Genomic DNA, 11,323 nt, shown 5'->3' on the forward strand with positions numbered 1-11,323 from the left:
CCAACTTTGTTCTTCTTTCTGAATGTGTATTCTGCTGCTTTGGGATGAAATGTTCTGTAAACATCAGTCTGGTCCAGGGTGCCATGTTGATTTTTTGTCAGTAAGAGCTATCCATTGATGTCAGTGGGGTGTTAAAAATCCCCCAAAATGACTGAGTTGCTGTCAATCTCTCTCTTAATGTCCACCAAATTTTTTTTTATATATTTAGGTGTTCCAATGTTGAGTGCACATATATTTACAAGGGTTATATTCTCTTGTTGGATCGATTTCTTTAATTTTACATGATGTCCTCTTTGTCTCATATTATGGTCTTTGTTTTGAAGTCTGTTTTGTCCGATGTAAGTATTGCTACTCTACTGTTTGTTTGTTTGTTTGTTTCTACTTGCATGGAATATTTTTTTCTATTACTTCATTTTCAGTTTGTGTATAGCTTTTGTTCTGAGGTCAGTCTCTTTTAGATGGGTTTCAAAGCCCAGGCATGCTTTATCTCAGACTGTGGCAACCAGGCTTCTGCTATTGTAAATTCTCTGTGGAATGTCCCTTGAAATAAAGTTATTGGTGCAGTTGGTTCTCAGAGGCTTGGATTTGTCAGAGCCAAGGCTGCTAGTCAGAATTTCTAAGTACCCATGCTGGATGGGACACAAAATAAGGAGGGATTTAGGATCATAGTTGGAGTGGAAATTACACAATAGCACAAACCAAGTATTTCACTTCTGGGAACTTAATTGTAAGGAAATAAGACAGGATATGCACAAAGATTTTTGTCACAGTGGTGTTTAAAATAGTGTAAGATTGAAATTAGTCTAAATGTCCAACATAGAAAATTGAATAAATTTTAACATATTTATATAATCTGAAGCTTTAAACTCATTAAAAATTAAATAGTAATGTATTTTAACTTGAAAATATATTTACTATGGTCAAGCTATAAACACAGATTACAATATTAGGATTTGACATTTTTATAAGGAAAATGCATATCTGTATCTATTCATATCCATATTGATAGTGAAAGAGAAAGTCAGAAGAGTATTACTAAAGTGTTAGTGGTTTTTCTTGGAAGAGAGAAACATATGGGATTTTATTTCCTTTTTTCTAATTTCTGTTCTGAACATTTATTGCTGTCATAGTAAGAATTTAAAAACTTTTTTTAATTTAAAAAGGCAAGCAGTATAAAAAATACTTTTACATTAGATTCATTGTAAAATAGAAAATCTTTATCTCTCTATCACTTTATCATAGGATTTCTTTTATGAGGTCAGGCTTTTTTCTAATCCATGTGTTTTTTCTTTTCTTTTTTTTATTATCTTTTAATCTATTTTTTATTTTATTTTTTCCATAACCATTTATTCCCTCAATGCCCTCTTTCACCCCCACCCACACCCTCAACACCCTGCAATCACCACACTGTTGTTCATGAGTTCTCTTTTTTATTTTCTTTTTTCTTCAGTCCTTCTCCCCCCAAACTCCTTCCCCCTCACCAGAGTCATGTAATTTTGAGTGGTACCTGCTTTTTCATTTCTGCTGGTATTTAGAAATCTAATCCTTTTTCGTTTACCTTATTCTTTAGGTCATTGTGTCAATGAGTGTAGCATTTGCTCAACAAACTGAACTATCTAGAATATCTGGAGAAAAAGAAAATACTTCATCATCGAAAGAAGCAGATGCTCTTTGTCAACAAGAACAACATTATTTAAATGAAATGAAATTACTTCAGGGTCAGCTTGGTTTTCAGACTTTTGAGACAATGGACATGAAATGTAAAGAAGAATTTAAACCACTTAGTACGGAGTTAGGAGAAGATGGGAAGGAAGTTCTATTATCAAACAATGATAATCTTGATGATATACTTGAATCAAAGGACCATGAACTGACTATTTCAGAAGAACTGTTCTCTAAAGATAAAACATTTATAGCCAGAGAATCTGTAAGTATGCCTCCTTAAATATAAAAACTTATATAAAATTGTGACTTTCTTCACTATACAAATATTAGCAGTGATGTCACATAATGGAAAAGGAAAGTATGTAATCCAGTCTTATAATTCACACGATGAAAGTGTTTTATCACTTCGAAGGTATATGAGTAAATGACTTAATATTATTATTAAATAAAACAAGTCTGGTTCATAGTATCCTTATTTGTCTTAACACATTGTGCATGGTAAAATCTAAGTTATACCTATATTAATTTGTTTTAGGCAGTTCAAGATAAAGTATGTTATAATTTGACAATATGAATTAATAAATTTAATATTACCTAATTTAATATGATACTATCACAAGAAAATAGCTAACAATTTAAAGCATTCTAGTCTGTATCTACTGATTCTTTTTCTTTACTATCCATTAATGGAGAATCAATTCTGTCTATATCTCAACTATTTGTGCCATTAACAAAATAAATTCTACCTCTTAAAATTATCTACGTTCAAATTTTTGATTAATGTTCAGGATAGGTTATGTCTTGTTAGTGGCATATTTAAATAAAATTGCCAACTCTTTCTATAGTGCAAATACTCCTGAGGTATTCATGAAAATCTCTTTAATTTACCAGCAACTATTGAAGGCAGAAAAATCAGAATGATCGTTTAAGTAGTAGCTCTTCAGAAATTTAAGTACTTGTAGAAACCCATTAAGGAGTTGACTTCTTATGATTATGAGAAAGCGGAATATAAAACTTATTTCCAAATAAAATTTATCGGAGATTGTTTCTTATCAAGCAGTTCCCTGTAGTATTGTGATGACCACTGCATAATATACATTAAATAGGTAAAATTTCTCATGTTTTATAAATTTAATTTTAAAGTATAAGTATTATATTTATATTATTTTCCCATTATAAAATGTAAAAAGGAATAATGAGTTTTAGCTTCATTAAGTAAGGAAGGAATCTTGAGTATCTTTATTCTCCCTTAGAATTAGATTACATCTAAATTAACTGATAAATAACTATTTTATTTTTGGAGAACATGTAACATGTATAGTGATAAACTAACTTCACATTGATTAAGAATTATAATTAAGACAAATATCTGTTTAAAGTATCTCTATATATAAAAGGCTAATATGCAAAGTGTCCCCTCGGAAGTTCGACCGGGAGAATGGGAGTTTGATCAATCGCTATGATGTGCACTGACTACCAGGATGCGGTGCAGGACATGGCGGGCAACCAGCAGTGGCAGCGGGGTGCTGAGGGAGCGAGGGAAGGAGGCAGAGGCAGGAACCACATGGTAGCGGTGCATGGGTAGCAAGGGAAGGAAGAGGCGGGGAACTGTGCAGTGGTGGTGTGCAGTATAAAAGGCTAATATGCAAAGTGTCCCCTCGGAAGTTCGACCGGGAGAATGGGAGTTCGATCAATCGCTATGATGTGCACTGACCACCAGGGTGCGGTGCAGGACATGGCGGGCAACCAGCGGTGGCAGCCGGGTGCTGAGGGAGTGAGGGAAGGAGAAGGCGGGGAGGAACCGAGTGATGGCAATGCGCAGGGTGGCGAGGGAAGGAGGAGGCAGGGAGGCTGGGACCCTGGTTGGCCCTAATTGCCGGCCAGGCCTAGAGACCCTACCCATGCACAAATTTAATGAACCGGGCCTCTAGTTTATAATAAGTATATTAAAAAGTCATATGCTTTGTGGGATTAATAGAATTGCTTTCATATTTATTTAAAATATGGATGCTGACAAATTTCTACAGCATGGGTTATGATTAAATTTTTTTAAAACTATTATAGATCCATGATGAGATTTTGGTATCAAGCATGGATGCTTCTAGACAGCTAATGTTAAATGAAGAACAACTGGAAGATATGAGGCAGGAACTTGTACGACAATACCAAGAACATCAACAGGCAACAGAACTGCTAAGGCAGGCGCACATGCGCCAGATGGAGAGACAGCGAGAAGACCAGGAGCAGCTACAAGAAGAGATTAAGAGACTGAATAGACAGTTAGCCCAGGTATGGGACTTAAGAGTCCCTTTTCTTCCTGATAAAAATAGTATTATTTATATAGCCTTTTTTTAAAAAGTCAAAATTATTGCCAAAATGTAAATAAATGCAAATATTTAATGTCAGGAATAGACTCCATCAGCACAACAGGGAGATCTGACTCATTGGAGTGCATTGTGTCCCTACCATTTTATTTATCTTTCTTTGCAGGCACTGGAAAAGGGGCTGCAAGATTGTTGTTTTCTTAATCATTCCAAATTTTTTGTGCTGAGGTGCAGTTAATATTCAGTTTCCCATATTTATTTATATAGTTTTGTGAGTCACCAATTAAGATCTCCAAGGTTTATCTTTATCTGTCCTTAATCTGCCTTTTAAATCATGAATAGAAATCTGAAGTGGTATGTTTCTGGATCTTTGTCCAGGGAAACATCTCTTCTTGATTTGAGAAATGCAAATTTACATAACGTTCTTGTCCCTTTCTTGGCTAAATTTACATACTCCTTGGTATTTGGGAGCTGGATTCTTATCAATTGCTGTATATAATATACTCTCAAAATCATTGCAGAAAAGCAAGAAATATTTATATAAAAGTTCTTACTAAAACATTTATTTAATTTGGGGAACTTAGCTATTAGGAGAAATAAGAAATAAACAACTCTTAATATGTTCTTTCAAATATAGAACAATAGGAAATTGGGAGTTCACAAATCATTTGGAAAAATTAATTTTGCTTTTCTTCATTGCATTTTGTAAATTTAAACTTCTGAATTTTCAATGCAAAATTGGCATATGAAATAATATTTCAGTTGCATAAATTCCTAAATATTTAGGCTTAATTAGCTTTTTTTGCTTTTTTGTTCTTTCAAATTTTGCATTGAACTTTATAAATGATTTTAACCCCTTATCATGGGATATGAATCATAGGTAGAAGTAGGGTCTATTGGTCCCAGGGGGTTAAAACAAACCTGCTTAATATTTCTGCCTTTATTTTCTGTCGCAAACAATATTCTCTCATGACCTTTTTTCTTATTTAGAGATCCTCAATAGATAATGAAAACCTGGTTTCAGAGAGAGAGAGGGTGCTTTTAGAGGAGCTGGAAGCACTAAAGCAGCTGTCTCTAGCTGGAAGAGAGAAGCTGTGTTGTGAGCTGCGCAACAGCAGTACGCAAACACAGGTAGTATGGACTTTGACCTATCTAGGAGCAATGGATCAACAATGCAGTAGGATTTGTCTGTCTTTGTTGTTGTTGTGAAATGTGTCCTTCATTGGCATTGCACTTAAAATATTTGTGATTGCTTACATGTAAGATAGGTGGAGTTAAGATGCCTTACATTCTATGTAAGTAATTTGAATCTGACATTGCTAGGAGCAACTGTCGTCTCACCGAGCAGACTAACATACTTTATTGTTGCACTATAGCATGCATTAGCTTGAACCTACTGAAATTTTTTCATCTGAGAGTCTTTTATCTTTTTTTGATAATGCTAACCTCTTGATAAAATATAGTTAAATATTATTTTGTACAGTATCTATTCTGCATGTAAAGGTTTCTGTTTCACTTTGTAACAGTATAAAGGAATGACATGCTATTTCCAAGATGACCGGTTTTCTTTCTATCTTGACCTCTCTACCTTTACACAAACTTACACAGGAGGAAAATGAAAAGCCAGGGGAAGTTGAGGAACAGACCTTTAAAGAAAAGGAATTGGACAGAAAACTTGAAGATGTGCCTCCTGCTGTTCTGTCCAATGAAAGGTATACAAAATGTGTATTTTTTTAACACAAAAATGAATTAAAATAGTTGTTTCAATGTTATATTTGTCCTTATTTTTATCTTATATATTTCTTTTATTTGTACATTATATATTTTATGTAAAGAGTAACAGTTTCTGTTCATTTAGATAGACAAGCATTTAAATTTTTTGTATGTAAAGTAATTTTTAACAGATACTGATCAGATACTTAACTCAGTAAATGTTACAGCATCATTTGGTTCTTGAACATTTCTGGATTAATTTTTTTTTTTTTGCTCATAAGGCATTTTTATACTAAAAAAACAAAATTCTATTTGGTTTTATTCCTTCACTGGATGGACATGAATTCAGTATAAACTACCCCCTGGTGTGTTCATGATGAGAAAAAAAAATTAAGTGTGATAGTCCACATGTAGCTTTCATGCATTACTTACTGCATAACAGATGAGAACTTTTAAAAAATATATTTTTTATTGATTTCAGAGAGGAAGGGAAAGGAAGAGAGAGATAGAAATATCAATGATGAGAGAGAATCATTGGTTCGCTGCCTCCTACACGGCTCTACTGGGGATCAAGCCTTGCAACCCAGGCATATGCCCTGACCAGGAATGGAACCATGACCTCCTGTTTCATAGGTCAGTGCTCAACTACTGAGCCACATTGGCTGGGCCACCTGAGAATTTTTAATCCATATCCCAGTTTTACAGAGGAACAAATTAATGATCTGATGTTAACAAAACTTTTCCTTACTTTGATTTTTGTAGAAGTTAGTATAAAAATGTAAAATATAAATGAGAATAGTTATCCCAATTAATATTAAGGATTTTAAGCACAATATTTTAAAATTTGTTTTATTCAAATGAAAACAATTTCTTTAATTTTAAATTAAAACTAATATCTACTAATTTAATTTCCTCCTTTTCTAATTTCTGTGATTGTCAACCCTTTGTGTCCTCCTAACCTCCTTCCTCAGCTTGCATGGAGGAATTTGGCCCCTAAGATTTTGGCTTCCCCATTGGATCATCAGTATGGAACACAGTCAGTATGGAACTCAAACAAGAAAGACAGTGTATGAAAATTAGAGTACCATGGCAATATAAAATAAACAACATGTTTATTTTATAATTATAAAATAAATGTTTATTTTGTAATTGAGATAAAGTATTTTTCTCTCAATTAGGTATATTTTTTAAATTATGCAGTTAATTATTAGGATTTTTTGTGGTGAGTGCTGATAAATTAGTACTCATATTCATTTCTTTTTGCCATCATATTAATTTTAATTATTTCTCTTATATAGAAATGTTTTCAAAATATTTTAGTCTTGGGGTATTTGGGGCTTGAACAAAATTTCAGGGAAAGTTAAAGAAATAAAACCCTTGACTTACTCTACTAACTAAATTATTTAGTTTTATTTTTAATATCCTTATGTAAGCAGAGAACTTGATCTAGGTGCAAAAATAGATCTGCCTGTTCACTTGACAAATACTAAAGGAAAAATTATGCATTTATTACCTTGTCTTAAAATAGTTATGTCATGTGCCTGTGAAAACAGATACCCTTTAACCTGATTATTGGTGGTCGTTCAGTATGAAACTGAGAGAGAAAACTGTATTAAGGCAGAGCATATTTTCCATGAAAGTCTCTTATTTTGTCTACAGGTATGAAATATAAAGTTTGCCCCTGCAGTACCTTGGTTGAATTAAGCTGTTAAGACAGGAGAATTGTTTAATTAGTCTAGAAGGTTAATCAGAACATCTTATGAATCACCATTTCTGGCATTATATTATTGACATGGAAAGATGTTAATGTTAAGCAAAATAGAAAGCTTACCAAAGTAGTTTGTCCAGGATAATTCCATTTAAAATTTATGTATGAGAGAGATGGTGGGAAAAGTCTAGAAAGATAGGTGTTAAAATGTTAATAGTGATATCTCTGAGTGCTGAGATATTTTGATGGATGGTTAGCAGTATTTTCTGATTTTTTTTAAATAAGAGTTTTTATAAAAGAGAAACACATTAATATCATTTGGCTGAAACTAGGTTCTTTCTACTGGTTGAAATGAGGGTAGTATATGTAACTTGAGAAATTTCTGTCTCTGGAGTAGATATAATGGCCTATGACCGTGGTCGGCAAACTGCAGTTCGCGAGCCACATGCGGCTCTTTGGCCCCTTGAGTGTGGCTCTTCCTAAGCCTTAGGAGTACCCTAATTAAGTTAATAACAATGTCCCTACCTATATAGTTTAAGTTTAAAAAATTTGGCTCTCAAAAGAAATTTCAATCAGTGTACTGTTGATATTTGGCTGTGTTGGCTAATGAGTTTGCTGACCACTGGCCTATGATATTCCCTCTGGTGTTAATAGATAGTGAAATTTCACAGTAGACCATTTTAAAAATAGGTCTATGCCAATTTAACCAACTAGATCATCACAAGTAAGATATATAAATACACAGTTTTTTCCAGTGGATTTTTAAAATTACATTTTAAAATGCATTCTTTGGCACAATGTAAAACATATATGAATAACCATGAGTGGTATTACCATCTCGTAACTTACATATACTTGGGTTGGGTACTACCACAACTTTTGCATCTCCTTAAATTTTTTTTTAATCTGGAAATTTTTAAATGTATAAAAGAATTTTTTTAAAAAGCACTTAATTGTAGGTGCTATTGTATATTATTTTAATAGAGAGGATCTTCTGATACTTTATTTTTCTAGTCAGATATTTTGTAGTTCACTTTTTTGGAGACATAAGCAAAGTGTTTGATTTTTAGAAGATTTAACATTTTAATAAATGTTTCTTTATCTCTACAGGTATGCACTCCAGAAAGCTAATAACAGACTTCTGAAGATCCTCTTAGAAGTTGTAAAGACAACAGCGGCTGTTGAAGAAACAATTGGCCGCCATGTCCTCGGTATTCTGGATAGATCTAGTAAAGGCCAGTCACCTGCCAACCTGATATGGAGGTCAGAAGCAGAGGCACCTATAAAGTCACGTGTTCATGAGGAACACACAGGAGGTACTAGCTTTATATTCTGTTGAGACTGTTATTATCATCATCAATAAATCTTAGCGTTCAAGGCACTTTGCTATGTATTGAAAATAAAGTGGTTTCCCAACAAAAAGACCTCCAAACACAAATGCTTTAGAGCCACTGTTCTCAAAACACCATTATTGTATAGCATTTACAAGTGGTGTCTTCGAGTTGTCATTATATATACTCAGGGTTACTACTGTGCTACATAAATCAGAGGATGTTTAATTTCACTACTAATAAAAGAAAAATTTTGCATCACCACTCAGGATTCTTACTAGTAACCAGGAGGTTTAGGCAATATCTTGCAACCACCCTATAAATAAAGGAAAGATCAGAAATAAAGAGCTTTTAAGAATCAAACAACAGTTTCACATATCTGTTGATATGATTAGAAGAAAGTTTTTATAAGAAATCCAAGGTTTGAATTTATCTTTGAATAATCCTCTGTTACACTATTTCTTCCTTTTGGGAAAGTGGTGTGAAATACGGCAGAATATGTGTGGATCCAGAAATTAGGTCCTGACAGGACATAGCTGCCTTCCTACCTTTTTTCAGCTGTGTGGGCTAGGCTCTGCTTTGAATTTCTTACTTTCAGATTGCTGACCTCCAGTCTCTCCTATTTTTTTATTCCTTGTTTCTTACTGTAGAGGGAGTCAGGAAATTAGAAGGGGAGAAAGTTTTTGGCAAGTGGAGAGAAATAGTCTGGCTCTTGGATCAGAAGATCAAGCCCATGCTTCACTTCCATGCCACAGCTAATCATCTCTCCCCAGTTAGAGGCTGACATTCTAAAAATGCCAGCTTATGCCATTTTCGAGAGTGTTCTGTTTAAATTTCATGTGAGAAGGAAGTTATCCATGCCACTAACAGGAGGTTTGCCTAATTACAAGTTGGCCAGTTGCATGTTTCTAAGTGCAGAAAAACTTTATTTGGAACTTTAAGTAAAATTAATATAAAACAACTCAGTCAAAGTCAAAGATAATTTTAAAAGCTGCTTTTAGTAATAAGACCTGAAATAATACTGTATTTTAAAACTGCTTTCAAATTCATTCTTATCAAATGTTGTGAGAAGTATTTTTCTAATCAACTTTAAGCTCTCAGTCAAGGGCTATTTTATTTCTTCAGATGAAACTTGATATATATAAAAGAATTAGGTAGTATTTTCTTGGTTTCATTGTAAGAGTGTTTATCAAATTATGCATTTTTGAAAGTTCTTTTATAAACGGCTTTTACTTGATCATCTGGGAGGGGGGATTTGCTATTCTGCTAAGACCTAAACTAAACCATATTCAAAAGACACACTCTGAGGAATGTTCTGTAGAGTACAAAATGCTTTGTGCTTTCTTTGATAGCAGTTCTCTTAGACCTTTTTCAAGGTGGCTGCTGAAATGCTCAGGAAAGAACATTTATTAAAAGACAGCAAACTCTCTTCAGAGCAGTATTCTCATAGTTATAAAAAGGAATAAGTTGGTAATTTAATGCAAGCACAGAGGATTGTACTTATGCTCATTTTCTATGAGAAAGCAGATCTGCAAGGACATCTGATCTATTTTCTTGCATGGTTACATCTACATACCCCTTTATAGATTAAATATGTCTGCTTCCTACTTTAAGATAGCCTATAATACAGTAGCTTTTTAGTTCTAAGCAGTTCTTATCAGCCAAATTCTACAAACATTTATTGAGCAGTTTCTCTATGCCCTCTGCTTTATAGCAATTCACAGTCTAGTGAAGTAGATACTGAGATTTCAATTCAAGGCAAAATAAACTCATAGTACTTAATTTTTACTTAAAAACGACTCTATGTGCACTTGAATCGATTAAGCCTTTTAAACTTTTAATTATTTAAAAGATTCTGAAAGAGCAATATTAAGATATAAGAGGAAAAATTAAGAAATACAGTGTGTACAATATTATAGCAGAGTTAGAATTTTGCTGTTTTTAGTATCATTGGTTATAATGTTTATTTATCATTTAATTACTTAGTCTTTGTTTTTTATGTTTAACAATGATATGGTAGGTTTTTTTTAGATCTGTTAAGTGATATGTACTGGGGTTTTTTGTGTTTGGGGTGTTTTTTTGATATGCTAGTCTTATTAATAAAATTGGGATGACCATTAATATCATTTTGAGGACACTTATCAGATCCATTTTGCATATTGAAGGTGTTACTGGCAATGTCAGCTCTTGGTTATTGAGTTTGGGAAAAAAGAATTCAGAACTCTAGTAGGAAGAGAGTTTATTTAGTATGCAAAGCGAAAGTACACTTAAAGAAAAGATTTGAGTGGGCTGTTCAGAATGCTGTCTTGGCCTTTTAGAAACAAAGTCACAAAGACCGAAAAAGTGAGCCAGCTGGGCTGTGTGTACTCAGGAGACAAGTTACAGAGGCAAAAGGGGCCCTCAGAGACAGGTTCAGGGAGTTAGGCCAGGACATGCTGTGGCTGCTCATTGCCCCTCTGGCTGCAAGTCTTGTGGGAACCCTTAGAGCAGCGGTTCTCAACCTGTGGGTTGCGACCCTTTGGGGGTCGAACGACCTTTTCACAGGGGTCGCCTAAGACCATCGGAAAACACATATATAATTC

The 11,323-nt window shown here is 33.8% G+C and overlaps 1 protein-coding gene across 1 annotated transcript in view; it reads left to right on the plus strand.

Moving 5' to 3' along the window:
- Positions 1-11,323, plus strand: part of AKAP9 (A-kinase anchoring protein 9) — a 110,600-nt gene that overhangs the window by 36,365 nt on the left and 62,912 nt on the right. Inside the window, 5 exon segments of the mRNA XM_015558280.1 lie at positions 1,571-1,927; positions 3,730-3,954; positions 4,980-5,120; positions 5,598-5,701; positions 8,521-8,726. Of these exon segments, the coding sequence (XP_015413766.1) occupies positions 1,571-1,927; positions 3,730-3,954; positions 4,980-5,120; positions 5,598-5,701; positions 8,521-8,726 (1,033 nt within the window).

Source organism: Myotis davidii, unplaced genomic scaffold, assembly GCF_000327345.1.
Source record: "Myotis davidii unplaced genomic scaffold, ASM32734v1 scaffold187, whole genome shotgun sequence".
NCBI lineage: Eukaryota > Metazoa > Chordata > Mammalia > Chiroptera > Vespertilionidae > Myotis > Myotis davidii.